General features: G+C 42.9%; 1 protein-coding gene across 8 annotated transcripts in view; it reads left to right on the top strand.

The window, feature by feature from the left end:
- Positions 1-21,854, top strand: part of LOC105474707 (consortin, connexin sorting protein) — a 114,879-nt gene that overhangs the window by 60,309 nt on the left and 32,716 nt on the right. For 5 of the 8 annotated variants that reach the window (XR_982927.3, XM_011729528.3, XM_011729529.3 and 2 more), the window contains 4 exons: positions 4,240-4,445; positions 15,331-15,361; positions 17,438-17,524; positions 18,290-18,404. Coding sequence is in view for 7 of the 8 variants with exons in the window: in XM_011729528.3 (XP_011727830.2) it covers positions 4,240-4,445; positions 15,331-15,361; positions 17,438-17,524; positions 18,290-18,404 (439 nt within the window). In the remaining variant the exon portion in view is untranslated. Of the gene's footprint in view, positions 1-4,239; positions 4,446-4,479; positions 5,375-15,330; positions 15,362-17,437; positions 17,525-18,289; positions 18,405-21,854 lie in introns of those variants that run through there. The other 3 variants (XM_071073338.1, XM_071073344.1, XM_071073343.1) reach the window with 3 other exon arrangements.

Raw genomic sequence — 21,854 nt, 5'->3', positions numbered from 1 at the left:
GTTATATCCCTTAGTTATGTTCACAGATGGCAGATCAGTGCTAGATTATTAAAAGGAACATGAATGTCAGGGTGCATTCCTAGTGTTTTAAGGTAAAAGTCATTAAAGGATACTACTGTATTGTTTCACAAAATGCCTCTTGACCACCATCAGAGATAGATTCTAAGCTAAGTGGAGCAGTTACATGTTAGAACTGACACAGAATTTGGGTGGTGTGATCAATTGAATAAAATTTCTCAAGGTAATTTCCCCAGTCTTTGGCCCATGGTTATTATAACTAATTTTTAAAAACAAATAAAACCTCTTCACAGCTACTCGGGAGGCTAGGCAGGAGAACAGCTTGAACCCGGGAGGTGGAGGTTGCGGTGAGCTGAGATCGTGCCATTGCACTCCAGACTGGGCAACAAGAGCAGAAACTCTGTCTCAAAAAAAAAGAAACCCCACCTCTGAAAACCTCAGTAGGTACACGTAAACTGTCATCTCCATGTTAGAGCTTAGTGAAGTCGACAGGCCTTAAATTAGGTCTTATAAATGTGCCTGTTACTGTCTTTAAATATTTATAAAATAGCATCATCAAGTTATTTAATGGGTAGTTTTAACTATAAGTCACTTGGCTTCCACAGATGACAATAAATAGAATTTTTTGTTCTTGTTAGCCGTATGGATTCGTATGTGGCAACAGAAAGCTTCATTTATATTGAGTGAGATTTTGTAGGGAATTACATGGAGGCGTTATGTTTTCATTTGGTTCTTCTCCTTAACTGTAAATATATCTTGAAAACTTTTTGTGTATTAGAAGGAATTTTAGGTCAGACATGGTGGCTGGCGCCTGTAATCCCAGCATTTTGAGAGGCCAAGATGGGAGGACCAATTGAGGCCAGAAGTTGAAGACAAGCCTGGGCAACATAACAAGACACGGCCCTTGCCCCCCAGAAAATTTAAAAATCATCCGGGCTTGGTGGTGTGTGCCTGAGGTTCCAGCTACTCGGGAGGCTGAGGTGGGAGGGTCAATCTGAAAAGACCACATATTGTATGATAAAGTGTGAAAAAATATATACAAGCTCAATGATGTTCAAACCTACAGTATTGGTGAATAATAACCTAAGCAACTTAATACTCCAACCTAGTTCTTATAACTCAATTATTCACTGTGACATGAGTAATGTAAACTTTATTCGCTTTAACTACCCTTTCCTCTGAATCTTTGTCCTCAAATTGGACTTGTCTCAGAACTGCTTTACCCATCTTGTGACCTTTTTCATTTAAGTGACAATAAAGCTGTTTTTCAGGCTGAGACTTAGGAGCGCTCCTGCTTTTTGCATGCACTGTCTCATTTAATCCTCACAATGCTATTATAAGGTAGATGCAATAGCCCCATGTTACAGAGGAAAAAATAGAGGATCAAAGAGATTAACTTGCCAAAAGTACAGCTAATAAGTAGGTGGAGCAAGCTGGGAACTTAGGGCTGCCTTAATATCCATGTCCTTCTTCCAACTCTGGGCAACAGTTTTCTAATATGAGTTCTTTACCCCATTAATGTTGTGAAACTAAAAACACCATAATTTAAGTGGCTTAAAATTGCTAGTAACCAGAATATGGCTAAATGTTACTTTCCTATTTTGTATGTACCTAAAGTAAAGTATATCCTTGGTCATTTCATAACATGTATAACAATTCGTGTGATTATTTGAGTCACGATGGAATTCTAAAAGCTTGGCAGAACTAGAAACAAGAACCTACTCGTTGGTAGGGAGTATTGCAGCATGCTCCTTGCAAGGACGTTCAGTTTTCTTGCCTGAAAAGCAAACACGCCACTATTTATATAGTCTACAGTCTAGGCAAGGGAGGAACAGTGGTTTTAAAAATATATCGAGAAAGGAATTAGAGGATACTTGTATTAGGTGGGTAACCTTACCTTCCATTGTCGTAAATAGGTGCTCAAGCTTCTTCACAGTAATGGTCTGCATTTCTCATATAGCAACATCTCTGGAGATTCTGAATGCTTTTGATGGTCAGAACTAGGAGGGATGGACCTGAGAACTTCTCTATGCAATCTCTTTGTTTTAGATAAGGAAACTACATAGGTCAGTGAGTAAAATGTCTAATCCAAGGTCTCTTGGAAAAATAATAGCAGAAAAGAGCTAGTCTCTTGCTCCTTTTCCAATGCTCTCTGATTTTATATTACTGTGTCCCAGCAAGGAATGTCATCTCGAGGTAAGATGGTTTTGTCTAGTAACAGTTATCTCTGAAGCTCATGTTGTTTAAGGCCTGACAGATAATCCTTTTGTAGTATGAGTCTTGTAAGTTTTGCTAATGTCTTCAATGATTTAGTGTGACCCATCTGAGCCTAGATCATATTTTCCTTCCCCTACCTACACTTGGTGATTAAAGGACGATATTCTTTCTAATTGCCCGTTAGTCCCCTGCTGCTCTTGGAATCCTTAGACTTCTGTGGGCTTTTGGAACTTCTGCTGTTATGTTTCATGAATAATAGTCCCCCTTCTGTTAAAGTTTCTCTGGTTACATCATTTTATTTACCAATATATTTCTTTTTAATAAACTGTACATATCGGTAACATTGAATATTAAAGTAAGTGATCAAATGGATCAAGCAGGAAACTTGACCATTACAAACTGATGCTAACTAAATAACTGAGATAATCACAATGCAGGTTACCATTTTCATTATCCAGGACCCTTTTTTGATCTCCTTTAGGAAAGGGAGTCATCAATTCTGTCCTTTTTCCTTACCTTTGAAAGTTCATCCTTCTTTGGCAATAGTCCTCAAGGGTTTTATTTAGCTCCCTTTTACTAACAAGCATTACAATATCTCATCTGTTTTTTACAAAGAAGCCTGGAGTAATACCCTGATAACTATAGGGGAATAATGTCATCAACAAAAGAATAGAATTTGGGAAGCTGACCTTATCACAGTCTGTATGAGATTAAATGTCTTGGGCATAGTAGTGTGGCTGGAGAAAAGGGAAAGAAAACACTAATTCTCTTAGTTTCTTTGTAGTTCTCCGTGGAAAACTCCTTTACCCACATTGGCACCCTTTTAGTCTTGCTGCTATGGTGGTTAGAAAATTAGAAAGCAGAAGAATCACCTATGTTTTTAGAAATACCCTAAAAAATGGCAGGCCATCACTGGGCCTTGTACTTCTAATGGCCAAAATGTATAGCGACATAAAGTATCTAGAAGAGAATTCTCTAAAATCCAAGTAATCACTGTAGGTGATTTTTTAAAGAAGCACAGCACGTGGAATTGTAGTGTTGAAGACACCATGCTGGATGTCACTGGAATAACCCCCGTACTGCCAGAGTTGATCTGAAGTAGAAGATGACATCTTATACCAATTACTGTCCTGCAACCTAGCATAATACGAGGCCGAATATCAGGTTCAGAGGAAAGTAACTTGACTTCAAGCTCATGTTATAGGGAAAGATATGGATTTTATTAGAGTAGGATGGGCTCTGGGCACGCTCTGCGGGGAGGGCGGCTTCAGTCGTGGTGTATACACACAATGGACTCTGGGCACGCTCTGCGGGGAGGACGGCTTCAGTCGTGGTGTATACACACAATGGACTCTGGGCACGCTCTGCGGGGAGGACGGCTTCAGTCGTGGTGTATACACACAATGGACTCTGGGCACACTCTACAGGGAGGACGGCTTGAGTCGTGGTATATACACATGATGGACTCTGGGCACACTCTGCAGGGAGGGCGGCTTCAGTCATGGTCATACACATGGTATTTCTGAAGAAGATCCTTTCCAAGGCAAACTAGCTAAAGGTACGCACATAGGCAGATAGTCTGTTAAATTTGAACATGAAAATTTAAACTGACACAGATTTCAGTGAAGGGTGAGGTTATAGTTTATAACAATGTTTAAGATTTGGTGTATTTCAGTAACTGTTAGTTAAGTATTTATTTATTAGTGATTTTTGAGAAGTTTGTGTTACTTCTTTTTATTAGGAAAAACATTTCACTAGCCATTAGGTCTGGCGTCTGAATTCCTGCTACTCTCCTAGCATCTAGAAGTATTTCTGATGTTATCAGAGTTTAATCAGAAAGGCTCAACTTCTTTAGCAGTTCCATGTGATTAACACATTTACCTTCCTGTTCAGGTCTCTTTTAGTTTGGGCAAGCCAGGGCATCAAACTATATGTAATCGTTTTAATGTGTTACACCATCATGGGAATTGATCCTAACGTAGGCATTTTCTTTACTTCTTAAAGGACTGTTTTCAGGAGATATTGCACCTTTAATGCAAGAAAAAATACTAAGTGCAGTCACACATGCTGTTGGTGTTGAAGAAGCTGCTGAAGTCAATGCTAATGAGCAGCCAGAGGCTCCGAAGCTTGTTCTGCAGTCTCTGTTTTCACTTATACGAGGTGAAGTTGAGCAGTTGGATTCAAGAGCACTTCCCCTTTGCCTTCATCAGGTACTCTGGTAAAGCCTTCACTTTCAGCCTCACAAAAATTCTCCTAGCAGCGTTTGGAATGATCTAAAATGCTGTCTTGGCTGGGCACGGTGGCTCACACCTGTAATCCCGAGGTGGGTGGATGACTTGAGCTCAGGAGTTCGAGACCAGCCTGAGCAACATGGCGAAACCCCATCTCTACAAAATATACAAAAATTAGCCGGACATGGTGGTGTGCACCTGTAGTCCCAGCTACTTGGGAGGCCAAGGTGGGACGATCGCTCAAGCCTGGGAGACAGAGGTTGCATTGAGCTGACATTGCACCACTGCTCTCAGCCTGGGAGACAGAGTGAGAGAACCTGTCTCTAAATAAATAAATAAATATAAAAATAAAAAATAAAATGCAATCTCTGTAATTGATTGTGTCCCACTCATCACTGGTGAGCCCAGGGGAAGGTGACCCTAGTGGGATATTTGGCATATTGCTAATTGATGGCCATCCCTTGGCCTTGGATAATCCATAGTTTAAACAATGGCTCACTTTTTAAGTCAGTAATTAAGCTGTGTACAGATAAATGTCAACATAGCAAGAGTTTGATAAGCATCTACCAGGTGCCAAAGACCCTGCTAGACACTGGGTGGACAAAGATTACTTAGCAGAATATGCCCTTCAGAGAGCCCCTGCGGAACAGGAGCAACAGTTATATAGATAAGTAGTTGTGGAATTTTGTATTCAGTGTTAGAGTAAACATAGTTAAAGATTCAGTAGCACAAAATGAGTGATTAATTCTGCCCTGTGGACACTTGGGAACAGAAGGTGACTCTTGAGCTGGGTTTTCCAGGCTTATTAGGTACTCAGTGGATTAACAGAATGAGCTGGTCCAGGAAGAGATCAGCCTGTGAGAGCTGTAGCTGGGATATTATTGGAGATGAAGATGGAAAACGAGGAGGTGAGATTGAAGAGCTGGTTTGACATTAAGGCTTTATTTTTAGGGACTGGGAACTTTTAATTATAAGAGTTCCTGAATCAAATTTGAATTTTAGAGAAAGAACTCTTCTGAGGATTAGGAGGGTACATATGTTAGAGGATGGAGAGCCTGGAGACTGGGGAACCTTTAGGCTAGTGATGAGGAAACTTTTTTTTACATAAGAGCTAATTCAGAAGAAATTAAGATATTTGAGCTGCATTTTATTTTATTTTTTATTGTATTTATTTATTTTTTTTTGAGACAGAGTCTCACTCTGTTGCCCAGGCTGGAGTGCAGTGGCATGATCTCAGCTCACTGCAGTCTCCACCTCCCGGGTTCAAGCCATTCTCCTGCCTCAGCCTCCTAAGTAGCTGAGATTACAGGTGCCCACCACCATGACTGGCTAATTTTTGTATTTTAATAGAGATGGGATTTCACCACGTTGGCCAGGCTGGTCTCAAACTCCTGACCTCAGGTGATCCACCTGCCTCGGCCTTCCAAAGTGCTAGGATTACTGGCGCAAGCCACTGCACCCAGCCTGCATTTTATTTTTACATAAAATGAAAATAACTGGTACATGGGAATGGCGAAAGTGATTGACTTTTATAATGAGAAATGAATACTTTTTAATTTTTAACCCATTTCCCATTTAGAAAAACAAAAGTGCAGCTGGCTGCAAGTGCCCAGTTTCACATAAACATGTTCTTCCAGGCTGAAGCAAATCTGACTCATTGTCAATGTGAAAGTAAAATAGAAAGACTGTTATTGGAGTTATTTCTAAACAGAATTTGTGTCTAATACTAATGTAACAAAAATGGATATGATGTTACATTAGGATTGGAGACAAGAGTATTCTCAGGGCAAACAGAAAATGGGATAAAAAGTAAAGTAGGCTGGGCACGGTGGCTCATGCCTATAATCCCAGCACTTTGGGAGGCCAAGGTGGGTGGATCACGTGAGATCAGGAGTTCGAGACCAGCCTGGCCAACGCAGTGAAACCTCATCTCTTTAAAAATACACACACACACACACACACACACACACACACACAAATTAGCCAGTCATGGTGGCACGTGCCTGTAGTCCCAGCTACTCAAGAGGCTGAGGCAGGAGAATCACTTGAACCCAGGAGGTAGAGGTTGGAGTGAGCCGAGATTGCACCACTGCACTCCAGCCTGGGTGACACTGTCTCAAAAAAATAAAAAGGAAAATAGGACCAGGCACAGTGGCTCATACCTGTAATGCAGCACTCTGGGAGGCCAAGGCAGGCAGATTGCTTGAGCCCAGGAGTTCAAGACTAGCCTAGGCAACATGGAAACCTTGTCTCTACAAAAAAATAAAAAAAATTTAGCCAGGCACAGTGGTATGCACCTGTAATCCCAGCTACTGAGGAGGCTAAGGTGGGAGGATTGCATGAGCCCAGGAGTTTGAGGCTGCAATGAGCCGTGATTCCACCACTGCACTCCAGCCTGGGTAACAGAGTAAGATCCTGTCTAAAAACAAACAACAACAACAAAGTAAAATGGGTTTTGTCCCAATTCAGGAAAATGTATACTCTTACAAATTTGTATTACCTCCTTTATGAACGTGAAGAATGCCTTTGAGGAGATGTATACTCCTTCTGGCCTCTAAGCTGTCACGAACTCACCATTGTTGGGCAGCACCAACAGCAAGGCAGCTTTCTAATCACTCAGCTTTCTTTTTTTTTTTTTTTTTTTTTTTTTTTTTTTTTTTTGAGACGGAGTCTGGCTCTGTCGCCCAGGCTGGAGTGCAGTGGCCGGATCTCAGCTCACTGCAAGCTCCCCCTCCCGGGTTTACACCATTCTCCTGCCTCAGCCTCCCGAGTAGCTGGGACTACAGGCGCCCGCCGCCTCACCCGGTTAGTTTTTTGTATTTTTTAGTAGAGACGGGGTTTCACCGTTTTAGCCAGGATGGTCTCGATCTCCTGACCTCGTGATCCGCCCGTCTCGGCCTCCCAAAGTGCTGGGATTACAGGCTTGAGCCACCGCGCCCGGCCTAATCACTCAGCTTTCATTGCATTTGAACAGTGGATTGCACGGCGATCTTTTCTCTCCTGAGAAAGATGAGAGAATACAGTGGTGGTTTAAAAGTATGGGCTTTGGCCCTACCACAAGCTAAGTGGCTTTTGGTTTCCTTTTGTAAAGTAATAAAGGATTAAATGAGATAATGCATGTAAAAGCACTTAACATATGTGTGACGTACAGTAAAAGCCAAAGAAATATTAAACATTTAAACTCTATTCTTAACTGTCACTAATTCAGAGATTGCTCATTGGAAATCAAGGCTGGGGATCAGCAAAGAAATACTGATGCCATTAGAAAGCTGAGGCATCAGGGTGACAAGGTTCGGTTGATGGTTGCCTCCTCAGCCCAAGAAGACAGAATACCCTGTCACCTCCCAAGGGACACACATCAGGGAGGGATGGAGGCATACTTCATTCATTTTAGTAATTCCCAGCACATCACACGATAGATTTCACCTAGATTTGCCAGTTGTTAACATTTTTATCAAATTTTTGCTGTTTTTTTCACCTGAGACTATAGGCACTCACCACTGTGCCCAGGTAATTTTTGTATTTTTAGTAGAGACGGGGTTTCTTCATGTTGGCCAGGCTGGTCTTGAACTCCTGACCTCAGGTGATCCACCCGCCTCGGCCTCCCGAAGTGCTGGGATTACAGGCGTGAGCCACCGCGCCCAGCCTTTTTGCCCTTGCCCTTTCTCTTGTGCACTTACACGTATTTTTTCCATTGAAACACTTGAAAGTAATTTGCATTATGACATTTCGCCCCTAAGTATTTGTACATAAATCTCCCAAGAAGAAGGATACTCTCCTATATAATATACAAGGCCATTATCAACCCCAAGAAATGAGTCACTGATGCAGTAAAATTATTTAATATACAATCCCCAAGTAGTTCCACAAATGTTCTGTGTAACTGTTTTCCCCCAATGCAGGATTCAGTGTGGGATGACATATTGCATTCAACTGTCAGTATTCATTAGTCTCCTGTAATCCAGAATGCTCCCTGCTTTTCTATCTGTATCAGTCTTTCTTTCTTTCACAATGACATTTATGAACAGTCTTAAGAATTCATGTAGAATGTCCCATAATCAGGATTTGTCTAATTATTTCTTTCTTTTTTTTTTTTTTTTTTTTTTGAGATGGAGTCTTGCTCTGTCCGCAGGCTGGAGTGCAATGGCGTGATCTTGGCCCACTGCAACCTCCACCTCCTGGGTTCAAGCAATTCTTCTGCCTCAGCCTCCTGAGTAGCTGGGACTACAGGCCTGCGCCACCACGCCCAGCTGATTTTTGTATTTTTAGTGGAGATGGGGTTTCACCATGGTAGCCAGGATGGTCTCAATCTCTTGACCTCATGATCCACCAGCCTCGGCCTCCCAAAGTGCTGGGATTACAGGTGTGAGCCACGGCACCCAGCCTAATTATTTCTTTAAGATTTGATTGAGGTTAAACATTCTGGGCAAGAATTTACTTAGGTAACATTCCATACCCAATTCTCTCTTGAAGTGATTCTAATCTGGCTTTTGTTCCCACCACTCCCCCAAAATTGCATTGTAAAAGTCACCAGTGATCTCCATGTTGTTAAATCCAGTGGTCAGACCTCAGTTTTCATCTTACTGGAGCTATTGGAAACATCGAGTTGATCACATACTCTGTTTTGAAGCGTTTTGCTTATTTGCCTTTTGGGAGCTCTTTTCTTGGCTTTTACCTGTTACATCACTGGCCATGCCTTCTGTGGCTCATTTGCTGAGTTCCCATATTTTCCTTTTTTTTTTTTCCCACTCTGTCACGGCTCACTGCAGCCTCCATCTCACGGGTTCAAGCAGTCTTCCTGCCTCCGCTTCCCAAGTGGTGGGGACTGCAGGCGCACGCCACCATGCCCAGCTAATTTTTTTGTAGAGACAGGAGACAGGGTTTCACCGTGTTGTCCAGGCTGGTCTCGAATTTCTGGCCTCACGTGATCCTCCCACCTTGGCCTCCCAAAGTGCTGGAATTTCAGGCATGAGCCACAGCGCCCAGCCCTAATTTTTAAACACTGGGATGCATCAGAGTTCAGTTCTTGACTCTCTTCTCATTCTGAGTTTACTTGCTGGGTGTTTTCATCCAACCCTGTAGGTTTGTCTTTTTTTTTTTTTTTTTTTTTTTTTTTTTAGACGGTGTCTCACTGTGTCGCCCAGGCTGGAGTGGCACAATTTTGGCTCCCTACAACCTCCGCCTCCCGAGTTCAAGTGATTCTCCTGTCTCAGCCCCCCAGCTAGCTGGGATTACAGGCATGTGCCACCACACCTGGCTAATTTTTGTATTTTTAGCAGAGACGGGGTTTCACAATGTTGGCCAGGCTGGTCTCAAACTCCTGACCTCAGGTGATCTGCCCGCCTCGGCCTCCCAAAGTGCTGGGATTACAGGTGTGAGCCACTGTGCCCGACCTGTCCTATTTCTTTTCTGAACTCCAGACTTAACTATCCAGCTACCCAAGATGTCGCATGGGCATTTCAAACTTAAGATTTACAAAATCAAACTTTGATTTTCTCCCATATCTACTGCTTTCCTGGTCTTACCTCTCTTGTTAAATGCCAACTTCATCCCTCTAGTTGCAGAGACCAGATGCCTTGAAGTCGTACTTTATTTACTTTTCCCTGCATCCAAATCCAATCCAACAGCAAATCCTGCAGATCTACTTCAAAATATACCCAGAACTACTTCTTCCCTCTTTCACTACTACCATTTCAGTACAGGACACCATTAAATCTCATCCAGATTCTTGCAGTAAATTTCTCACTATAGAGACCTTTCTGCCTTCACTCCCCCTTCCACTTAGTGCTTTCCCTCTCCATGACAGTCACTGCGATGCAGATGAAACATAAGTCAGATCTTGTCACTCCACTGTTGAAAGCCCTCCAATGGCTTCCCTTCTCATTTAGAATAAAAACCAAAATCCTTACCATGGCCTACAAGGCCCTACATGATCTGGTCCTGTTAGCCTCCTCGATCTTCATTACTAAGATTCTCCTTAACTCACTCCTTTCCGGGTTCACTGGCCTTCTGACAGCTCCTCAGATATACCAAGGATTTCCTACGTCAGGTCCTCTGGTATCTCCTATCTACTCTTTCTCAGGAAGCCACTAGATGATGTGCTTCAGCAAAACAAGGGAGTAAACCAAGAAACAGGAAGGTGTGAGATACAGGAAACTGGGAATCCTACTCAGGAAGGAGGTGAAGGGAATCTAAGTGAAGGGAGATTTTAAGATGACAGCTGTATGCCAGGAAGGAGAGGGTCACCGGTCCTGTTTAGAGTGGATCACAAGAGTCTGGGGAGAGGCTTTTCTGTCATTTTCCTGTTTGTAGAACTGTTGGACTCCTTAAAGCATAGACATGTAAAATTTGGATGAAAATAAGAACTAAAAGAAGACATAATTCCGGCATCAGGTAATAAAAGCATCTAGGCTAAAGTGGTGACAGTGGAAATGGAGAGGGATGGATTTGAGATCTTTGGAAGGAAAGATAACTGGGACTTAGTGTAGATTGTTGTATTAGGGTTCTCTTAGAGGGACAGAGCTCATAGGATATTTATATATGTCCTATATATATTTATATATATAAATGGGAGTTTATTAAGTATTAACTGGCATGATCACAAAGTCCCACAATAGGCTGTCTGCAAGCTGAGGAGGACAGAGAGAGCCGGTCTAAGTCCCAAAACTGAAGAACTTGGAGTCCGATGGTCGAAGGCAGGAAGCATCCAGCACGGGAAAAAGATATAGGCTGGGAGGCCAGGCCCGTCTCTCTTTTTCACCTTTTTCTGCCTGCTTTATATTCCCTGGCAGCTGATTAGATTGTGCCCACCAGATTAAGGGGGATCTGCTTTTCCCAGCCCACTGACTCAAATGTTCATCTCTTTTGGCAGCACCCTCACAGACACACCCAGGATCAATACTTGGTATCCTTCAATCCAATCACGTTGACACTCAGTATTAACCATCACAATTGTAAAACAGGAATAAAGGAGAAATCAGAGATGACTGTAGGATATCCAGTTTGGGGAGAATAGTAGTACCATTAACAGAAATAAGGTATTCGAGTGTGAGAACTAATTTTAGGAAAATTGTGGTTTAAAAAGTGGTATATAATATATAGAATAATATGTGCTAAAGGCCAATGGAAATACGACGACATATACTTATATTTTGAGCTCGTGGAACTCTTAAAAATTCTGTTTTAAAGTTCTTGTTCTTAGGTATGAGTGGTCTTTTTTACACTGACTTAGTTAATATGACTACAGATTAGCTTTAAATGTTTAACTGAAGTCATATGCTTGGGAGATGTTCGTATAGAAACGCAGGCCCTCCCTTGAGCCTCTTTTGTAAGTGAACGTGGGCAGAGCCCCCATGACCTAATCACCTCCCGGAGACCCCCTTCTTCACACTATCCCCTGGGAACTTGGTTTCAAAATATGAATTTGTGAGGGGGACACAAACATTGAGGCTATGGCCCTTCACAGTGTCTTTTTTTAGCGGGTTCCTGATTGGTAAAAGAAGGAAAACCAGGATCACCTTACAACTGTTGCCTTCCCAGCAGTTTTCAACTTTGTCACATGATTATACTCTGCACCTTGCAATTCATTCCGAATCAGACTCAAAAACCATTTTAAGCACTTACTGCAGTGTGCTGGGCATTATGCTAGATATACATTCTCTCTTTCTTTTTTTTTTTTTTAATTTGTATTTAGTTATTTATTTTAATTTGCTTCCTGTACCTGGGCAGCAAACACAATCTCTGTTTCAATCCTTATGGCAGCCTTGTTTTATACACCTCTGCAGCTGTAAAAACTGCATTACTGTCCCTGTTTTAAGATAAGAAAGTTGAGGCTTGAGATGCAAAATGACATGTCCGGGATCACACAGCTGGTAAGTGACAGGGCTTGGACTAAAACCAGGCCATTCACCTCCAACCCCATGTTCTTTCTGCTCTACTGGGCTAGCTTTCAGATTTAGAAATATGCTTCAAAAAAAGTACATCTTCTCTTCCTGCTAGACTTGCAAGGGGGAGATTTTTAAAGGGGAAATACTTTGTGTATTTATTTCTCAGGATGACTTTTTACCTGGAAATGTCTTTTACTTTTACTTTTTTACTTTTGAGGCACTGGTTTCATAACCTCCTCTGCAGTTACTTTATGGTATTAGAACCGCTACAGAAGCCTGCAAGCTAATTGAACATTGTATCTCTGCAGCGCCAAGAAATCTGGTTACATAATAGTTATGGACCCCATCAAAACTCCTCAAATAAGAGCTATTTATAAACATGTGCCAATTGTGTGCAGATGCAAAAAGACAAGAAAAATGGCTTTGAAGGGCCAGACATTTTATTTTAATGGGCAACCTGAAACTATATCTCATACCATGTATAGAAAGGAAACTGTGTAATACCATAGATGTTTTCATTGGGAGTTTGTACTTGAAATGTTTTTTTCTTTGTTTTTTTGAGACAGAGTTTCACAGTGTCACCCAGGCTGGAGTGCAGTGGCGCAATTTTGCCTCACTGCAACCTCTACCTCCCAGGTTCAAGTGATTCTTCTGCCTCAACCTCCCAGGTAGCTGGGAATACAGGTGCACGCCACCACACCCAGCTAATTTTCATGTTTTTAGAAGAGACAGGGTTTCACTATGTCGGCCAAGTTGATGTCAAACTTCTGACCTCAAGTGATCTGCCTGCTTCAGCCTCAAAGTGCTGGGATTATAGGCATGAGCCGCCATGCCCGGCTCTGTAATTGCAGTGTCATCATTGATTTCAGTTAGGTGTAACGCACTGGTATGCTGAAACCTGCTAGTACTGACATATGAGAACCATGTTTAGTGACGCCCATCACATTGGTAGCTTGACATCGGCCATGGTGGGAGTATTGACACCACTGAGATGAGCAAACACTGCAAGCCGGGGCTCTCCCCAGCACTCTGGAGACTGTTAAACATTAGCACACTGCTGGTTACACCATTATATGAAATTCTCATTTTGTAAGCTAAAGGAATGATTGAAGATTGGCAGTTTGACTTGGTTCATACTACTTTTAAAATGTATTATTAAAAAAATAAGCTGGTAAAAGATAACCAGGTTCTTAAAAATCAGTTTGTCCCTTTCAAAATCCTTAATATAACATAAATATGGAATCAAACTTTGTATTAACTGAAAACTAAACATTTATAGAGATGATTGAGTCAGTCATCTACATTGCTGATGGAAAAAATGTCACATTTGTAGGATTTAAACTAGGCAAATATTTTCCTTTAAAAGTGTGCTGTTTCCCCTGGGGTATTTGGGAAAAACCATTCCTTTTTATTGCTAGCTTATAGCTTTGACAAGTACTTTATTACTCTTTGCCTTGGCAGTTTACCTGGAAAATGGAGATCGTGATGTATAAAGGTTATACCTTTTTTTTACTAGAGACAATCTGTGGAAACTGTTTTTTGGTTGTTTTGGTTTTTTTTTGGGGGGGGGGTTTCTTTTTTTGAGATGGAGTTTTGCTCTTGTTGCTCAGGCTGGAGTGCAATGGCACGATATCAGCTCACTGCAACCTCCGCCTCCCGGGTTCAAGCAATTCTTCCGCCTTAGCCTCCAGACTAACTGGGATTATAGGCATGAGCCACCACGCCTGGCTAATTTTTGTATTTTTAGTAGAGATGGGGTTTTACTGTGTTGGTCAGGCTGGTCTTGAACCCTTGACCTCAGATGATCCACCCGCCTCGGCCTCCCAAAGTGCTGGGATTACAGGCATGAGCCACCGTGCCCGGCTAGAAACTGTTTTAAAAATACAGAGTTTATGCAATATTTCAGTGAATATTTTTAGTTTTAGTGATCTGTTCATAAATGTCATATCTAAATAAAGATCTAAAAATATCCCTAAGTTTTTAGAATCAAAGAATCTTTAAGTGTAAAGATATCTTAGAATGAATCTGGTAACTGACAAGCCTGAACTGAGACCAGCTCCTGAGTCTCGGAACTCTTTATCTAGTGTTCTTTACCATGTGCAGCACTGTTAGCGCTTGGCCTGGCCTTTTCTTTTTTTTTTTTTTTTTTTTGAGACGGAGTCTAGCTCTGTTGCCCAGGCTGGAGTGCAATGGCCGGATCTCAGCTCACTGCAAGCCCCGCCTCCCGGGTTCACGCCATTCTCCTGCCTCAGCCTCCCGAGTAGCTGGGAGTACAGGCGCCGCCACCTCGCCCGGCTAGTTTTTTTTGTATTTTAGTAGAGATGGGGTTTCACCGTGTTAGCCAGGATGGTCTCGATCTCCTGAACTCGTGATCCGCCCGTCTCGGCCTCCCAAAGTGCTGGGATTACAGGCTTGAGCCACCGCGCCCGGCCGGCCTTTTCTTAAATATCACACCAGACCAAAAAGTCAGTGTCCTGTGACATCCTCAGCCAGTAGTTTGTGAAATAGGAATGAAATAAATAGGATGTTGAGGTCTCACGTGACTTGACATATTTCTACTTTTTATTTATTTATTTATTTGCTTCACAGCATTTGAAAGGAATATTTCTCCTTTTATTTACAATAAACAATCGTTTTTTCATTTGTGTTATATTTTTGTAAGTCTAACATTTTTCTCATTCTTTAGAGTTCTAAACGCTAATGAATCAGGGAAATTTGCTTTGACTTGAAGTAGAGTAGGAAGAATGATATGCAAACACCAAAGAACGTCTCTGCTTTGCGTGAGATGAGTAACTTAAGAACTGCGTCCTGTGCCTACAGTCAGATTTCCTCTGAACTGGTGAATGTAGTTTAAAAAAGAGTTTTCTTAGTTTGATATCAAAAACATTTAGAATTTCAAGATCTTAATTTGCTTCAAATTTGTCTTCTCATCCAAGTGTTCATTTAATTTTCTCTGTTTTTTTCTTTGTTTTTAACAGATAGCAGAGTCCTATTTCCAGGAGGAGGACTGTATCCTTTTCTTAATTACATGAAGAAATTTTTAGAACTCTTAGAGAACCATTCATTTTTTTTCATTGAAGTATATTTTACATGTAATAGAATATACAGATCATATGGTTTCAGTGGTTTTGACGGTTGTATGTGCCCACATAACCACCTCAGAAAGCAACGTGTAGGAAATTTCTGTCACTCCACAAAATTTCCTAGAACCATCCAAAGTTTACCTTCATAAATGGGCCTTAATTTTACTAAAGTAAGTATTTGTATTTATTTTTCGAAAGAAAAGTTGTATTATTTTAATTATTTTTATGTACAGAACACTCAACAGTGTACATTTAACCCAGTTTAGTGGCGAGTTCTTTAGCCTTTGCCTTTTCGAGCTTGGCGATGCAAGCCACAGACTTGGGACCGGGGACATTGCCGCCCCAGTGACGGCGGATCTCATCGTATCTGTCGTTGTCATTGGTTCTGATAGCTTCCACCGGCTCAGCCACAGCGCCTTTGCCTTCCGAGTTCACCTGTGTGACGGCGACAGTGGTACAGGTCTTCCTGTGGCCTAGACGGCCCAGTCTTGCCTTCTCCCTGATAGTGCTGTAAGGGACCCCCATTTTACAACACAGAGCAGGCAAGAAGACAGCCAGCTGGAAGAAGGCATTAGCTGAAGAGTGTATTTTGACCAAAAGCAGTAGATTTCAAAGCTAGCTTGGTAGCAAGCGAGAGGGAGAGGACTTCTGAGTGATCATGAAGACAAAAAGCGAAACAGTGAGTTTTTCTCTTCCTTTTTTCTGGGTCAGCATTTAGAGCATTGCCCAGGGGAAGGTAGGCAGTTGGACAGCGTATCCTGACCTGACAAGATGCAGATCTGTGTGACACAAATGCGAAGGCGAAAGCTCACAGGATCATTTACAAAGAAGTAGAATCACATGATGATGAGGGAAATCACTGTGGCAAGTTAATTCAGTGTTTACAAAAGACCATGTAAGTTTTTGCTCTGTCATTGTTTAGGCCTGTGATCCTTTGGTCTTGCGGGAGAAAAGCATTCAGTGGGAAATAATAAGGATCAAGGTGACTTGGAACAGAAACACTGGACCAGAGAGTCACATAGGTGCTTGACAGAAAGTAAGGAGAGAAATAAAAAAGGAAACATGTAGATTCCAGGATTCCATGTGGTCCTGTTTCCTTAAATTACTTTTGGTTGACTCTGCAAGCAGACCTTCCTTGAGCATTAAAACCTTCTTTTAGTTTCTGTTTGCTGATAGTGTGGAATCCAAGTAGCTATTGCATAATATGCCACATTAAAATTTACCTGCTTCAAAACCGAGAAACATTACTAGGCTGGGCGAGGTGGCTCATACCTGTAATCCCAGCACTTTGGGAGGCTGAGGCAGGCGGATTGCTTGAGGTCAGGAGTTCAAAACCAGCCTGACCAGCATGGTGAAACCCCATCTTGACTAAAAATACAAAAATTAGCTGGGCATGATGGTGCACGCCTGTAATCCCAGCTATTCTGGAGGCTGAGGCAGGAGAATCACTTGAATCCAGGAGGGGGAGGTTGCAGTACACCAAGATCGCACCACTGCACTCCAGCCTGGGTGACAGAGGGAGACTCTGTCTCAAAAAAAAAAAAAAAGCTGGACGCAGTGGCTCATGCCTGTAATCGCAGCACTTTGGGAGGCTGAGGCAGGCAGATCAGGAGGTCAGGAGTTCGAGACTAGCCTGGCGAATATGGTGAAACCCTGTCTCTACTAAAAATACAAACAAATTAGCCAGGCGCCGTGGTGAGCACCTGTAGTTTCAGTTACCCGGGAGGTGGAGGCAGGAGAATCACTTGAACCTGGGAGGTGGAGGTTGTAGTGAACTGAGATTGCGCCACTGCACTCTAGCCTGGGCGACAGAGCAAGACTCCATCTTGAGAAAAAAAAAATGAGAAACATTATTATAGACATGTTTAAATTTAAAAGTATTTAGAGTCCTCTCATGTTTTAGTAAGCTGCAAATTTCTCAACATCTATAGGACATTGTTCTTCAAATAGGGGAATAATGTAAATAGTCTGGATTTCTCTTTTCCTTAAATGTTCTATTCAGATGAGAAAGCAATGAAATTCATTCAGCTAGAACGATTGTATCATGAGCAATTGCTTGCAAATCTTTCTGCCATTCAAGAACAGTGGGGTAAGTACAGACCAACATGGCATGTGGAATTAGCAGTAATCCAACAAGTCACTGTCTACAAAATTAACATATTTGACCTGATTTTATAAATCAGAAAATAGATGTTTCCATAGACAAGTTAATGTTGCAAAAAAATAGCTTTTTTTTTTTTTTTTTTTTTTTTGAGACGGAGTCTCCCTCTGTCCCCCAGGCTGGAGTACAGTGGCGCGATCTCAGCTCACTGCAAGCTCTGCTTCCCGGGTTTACACCATTCTCCTGCCTCAGCCTCCCGAGTAGCTGGGACTACAGGTGCCCACGACTGCGCCTGGTTAATTTTTTGTATTTTTAGTAGAAACAGGGTTTCACACATGGTCTCGATCTCCTGACCTCGTGATCCGCCCGCCTCGGCCCCCCAAAGTCCTGGGATTACAGGCGTGAGCCACCGTGCCCGGCCAAGAAAATAGCATTTTTACCACAAGTCTGTTCTATTGTGAGAAGACTTTTTTCTTTGTATTTTGCTCTTCATATCAATGCCAAGAAAAGAAGACTTGCAACTATTTGCATTTTTCCTAATCACATTTCATGCCCTACTGGCTCATTTCGTCTCTAGGATGATATTTACTTATACTGAAAAGTAATAAGTTAGCTATTTCTAACTGTTGGGTTGTTAGAGAAGATAATTTTGCAGGCAAATCTTTATGAGTGGTGCTAGTTAACTGTTTTTGTTTTTTTTGCTCCTAAATATGTTTTGTAAGAGCCAGTGACTAACAAATACTTTAAATTTAGAAACAAAATGGAAAACTGTGCAACCACAGACAGTCACGCCTCTAAGGAATTCAGAAAAGGGATTTAATGGTGAAGATTTTGAACGGCTTACTAAAATTTGTGCAACACATCAAGAGTAAGTATATCAGAATTTCGTTAGAGTGAGTTGGAGTAGAATATTGAAGAAGCATTATAGCATTGAGTATCCATTTCTTTAATGTTTTCAACTGGAGACATTAAGATGGGCATAATATAATTATTGCAAAGCTCTGGTATTGGTTCAAACCCGGGGAACGCGTCAACAGACGACACAAGGCCATGTGGAGCAACACGCTGTTTTAATGAGCACCTGGGTGCAGGCGGGCTGAGGCCTAAGATGGCGTCAGCACCACGTGAGGATGGGGCCGGAGTTTTACGGTCTCCTGTAAACAGGAAGTGTCCCTGTCTGATGTAACTGCTACGTGGTACCCGGATGGCCTCTCTCCATCCTCAGGGATACGTGTCTTCCCGCCAGCCCTCTTCCTGCTTCTGCTGTCTCACTGACGCACACTGCTGGCGCAAGTGGCCTTGTGCCTTGGGACTGGGCCTAACTACTTCAGGCATGACATAGGGATGGCATGGGCACCTCAGAAACAAAAGAGAAAACTTAATTTTGGGGATTCTTGAGAGACAAGTTGGCATCCACCGTGCCGTTGTAGCAGGAGCATCGTCTGGATCGTCTGGTGGTTTACTGTGGTTTCAACAAGAGCTTTAATGGCTTTATCACTGGGATAACACAGGGGAGAAACAGGAGGACCCCAGTGAAGATGTCCGTCCCTACCAGCGTTTTACATCCTCCTAAATTAGAGAACCACCCCCTAGAAGGTTTTCCGGGTCCCATCCCTTCCAGGTTGGGACTGGTCCATGGGCTACTTTTCCGGTGTTTGAGGCGATTTCTAGAACCACTTTTCCGTTATCGTCTATGTTAAGACAGCAATTGGAGATATTAAACTTACCACAGACCCCACCCTCTTCTGCTAGTAAGTGTCTAGTGCCAGCCTGTGTTGATAAATTGCCGTGCGCATTTGGTTTTGTTGTTGCGTGAGCATTTCCAGGGCTGAGGCGGTTTGGTTGGTGATGGTCTCTAGAGCAGCCTGTGGTCTGATTATTCTATTTAGCATGTATATGGGATGACCCTGTGAACCATCCTCCGCCCAGGTGGCAGGACTGTAATATTCGATGATCCGTTGCGGAGGCCACTCGTCCTCTTGCCATCTTTGGCTTCCTCCTACCTTTAAGGACTGTTTTTCTCTGGTTATCATACACAGGGACTCTGAGGGTGTTGCCCGCCTGCTTTGGAAGTAAAAGGAATCCGGGTTTAATTGTGGCTAGGCAGCAAGTACCTTGCCAGTGATAAGGTAGCCATGAGTAAGCCTGGGTTCCACATAGCCACAGAATCCATCAGGGGCAGTCCATCGTAGGCTGGTGTTCATGGTATTGTCGCATAGTGCACTTAGGCGGGGGTGTGCGGCCGAAGGGTTAGTGGTGTTTGTACAGTTCCAGGCCTTTGTCGACGAGACGCAATTGAGGTAGCTTAAGTTAGAAGGAGACCAGGCTCCGGGGGGTAACCTTGGCCACCACTCAGCTGTGGAGGTGTTGACTGTTAGGGTTTGGCGACAGGGGTTTCGCCTAGGGCGCGGTGGGTTTTCTCAGTCCACTTGTGGGATGTTCTCGCCATCCCTCTTTTTTTTTTTTTTTTTTTTTTGGCACGGAGTCTCGCTCTGTTGCCCAGGCTGGAGTGCAGTGTCACGATCTCGGCTCACTGCAAGCTCCGCCCCCGGGTTCATGCCATTCTCTTTCTTCAGCCTCCCGAATAGCTGGGACTACAGGTGCCCGCCACCATGCCAGGCTAATTTTTTTTGTATTTTTAGTAGAGACGGGGTTTCACCGTGTTAGCCAAGATGGTCTTGATCTCCTGACCTCATGATCCACCCGTCTCAGCCTCCCAAAGTGCTGAGATTACAGGCGCAAGCCACTGCGCCCGGCCCTCGCCATCCTTCTTACTGAGTTGGCAGGTGTCCAGGACTGCGGGCGTTCCTGAGGAGTGAAAGTGAGGCTGGGGTTTTGAAATGCTAGTAATTAAGGGGGAATGTCTGTGCCGTGCCACAGCCACTGTTCACTCGTACGAGCTCCCCCACACACCCAGCGATTGGACACATTCGTGATGAGCCAGATGCGCTTTCCTAGATCTACAGACAGGTTTTTTTCTGGCTTGAGAAGGGATACGTCTGCTTGTAGTTTTTATATAGAGGGATGGAAGTACCACGGGTGATTTTCAGGGGTAGTTGTTGGTTTTGAGGCTTTTGCTTTGGCTGTAGTCTGTTCTCTCTTTATGTCCTCGAGCACTTGAGTGTTTATTCCCCATTGTCCAATTTTGGTGAAACAAAGCCAGTGCTTCCCTTTTGGACATATAGCCCCATTACAACTGCGAGATACTCCTAGATTTTTTACTTTATAATAACTCTTTCCTGATTCAACACATTCCTCGACTAAGGTTCCCCAACAGGATCTTTCTGTATGAGTACGGTGATGAAGGACTGTTGACGTGAGTATGCTGAGTGAAGAGTGTGGTGATGAAGGACTGTTGACGTGAGTATGCTGAGTGAAGAGTGTGGTGATGAAGGACTGTTGACATGAGTGTGGTGATGAAGGACTGTTGACATGAGTGTGGTGATGAAGGACTGTTGACATGAGTATGGTGATGAAGGACTTGACGTGAGTATGCTGAGTGAAGAGTGTGGTGATGAAGGACTGTTGACATGAGTGTGGTGATGAAGGACTTGACATGAGTATGGTGATGAAGGACTGTTGACGTGAGTATGCTGAGTGAAGAGTGTGGTGATGAAGGACTGTTGACATGAGTATGGTGATGAAGGACTGTTGACATGAGTATGCTGAGTGAAGAGTGTGGTGATGAAGGACTGTTGATGTGAGTATGCTGAGTGAAGAGTGTGGTGATGAAGGACTGTTGACATGAGTATGCTGAGTGAAGAGTGTGGTGGTGAAGGACTGTTGACATGAGTATGCTGAGTGAAGAGTGTGGTGATGAAGGACTGTTGACATGAGTGTGATGATGAAGGACTGTTGACATGAGTGTGGTGATGAAGGACTGTTGACATGAGTATGGTGATGAAGGACTTGACGTGAGTATGCTGAGTGAAGAGTGTGGTGATGAAGGACTGTTGACATGAGTGTGGTGATGAAGGACTTGACATGAGTATGGTGATGAAGGACTGTTGACGTGAGTATGCTGAGTGAAGAGTGTGGTGATGAAGGACTGTTGACATGAGTATGGTGATGAAGGACTGTTGACATGAGTATGCTGAGTGAAGAGTGTGGTGATGAAGGACTGTTGATGTGAGTATGCTGAGTGAAGAGTGTGGTGATGAAGGACTGTTGACATGAGTATGCTGAGTGAAGAGTGTGGTGATGAAGGACTGTTGATGTGAGTATGCTGAGTGAAGAGTGTGGTGATGAAGGACTGTTGACGTGAGTATGCTGAGTGAAGAGTGTGGTGATGAAGCACTGTTGACATGAGTATGCTGAG

Source organism: Macaca nemestrina, chromosome 1 (genome assembly GCF_043159975.1).
Source record: "Macaca nemestrina isolate mMacNem1 chromosome 1, mMacNem.hap1, whole genome shotgun sequence".
Lineage (NCBI taxonomy): Eukaryota > Metazoa > Chordata > Mammalia > Primates > Cercopithecidae > Macaca > Macaca nemestrina.
Note: the sequence above shows the minus strand (reverse complement) of the source record. Positions and strands in the feature narration are given on the sequence as shown.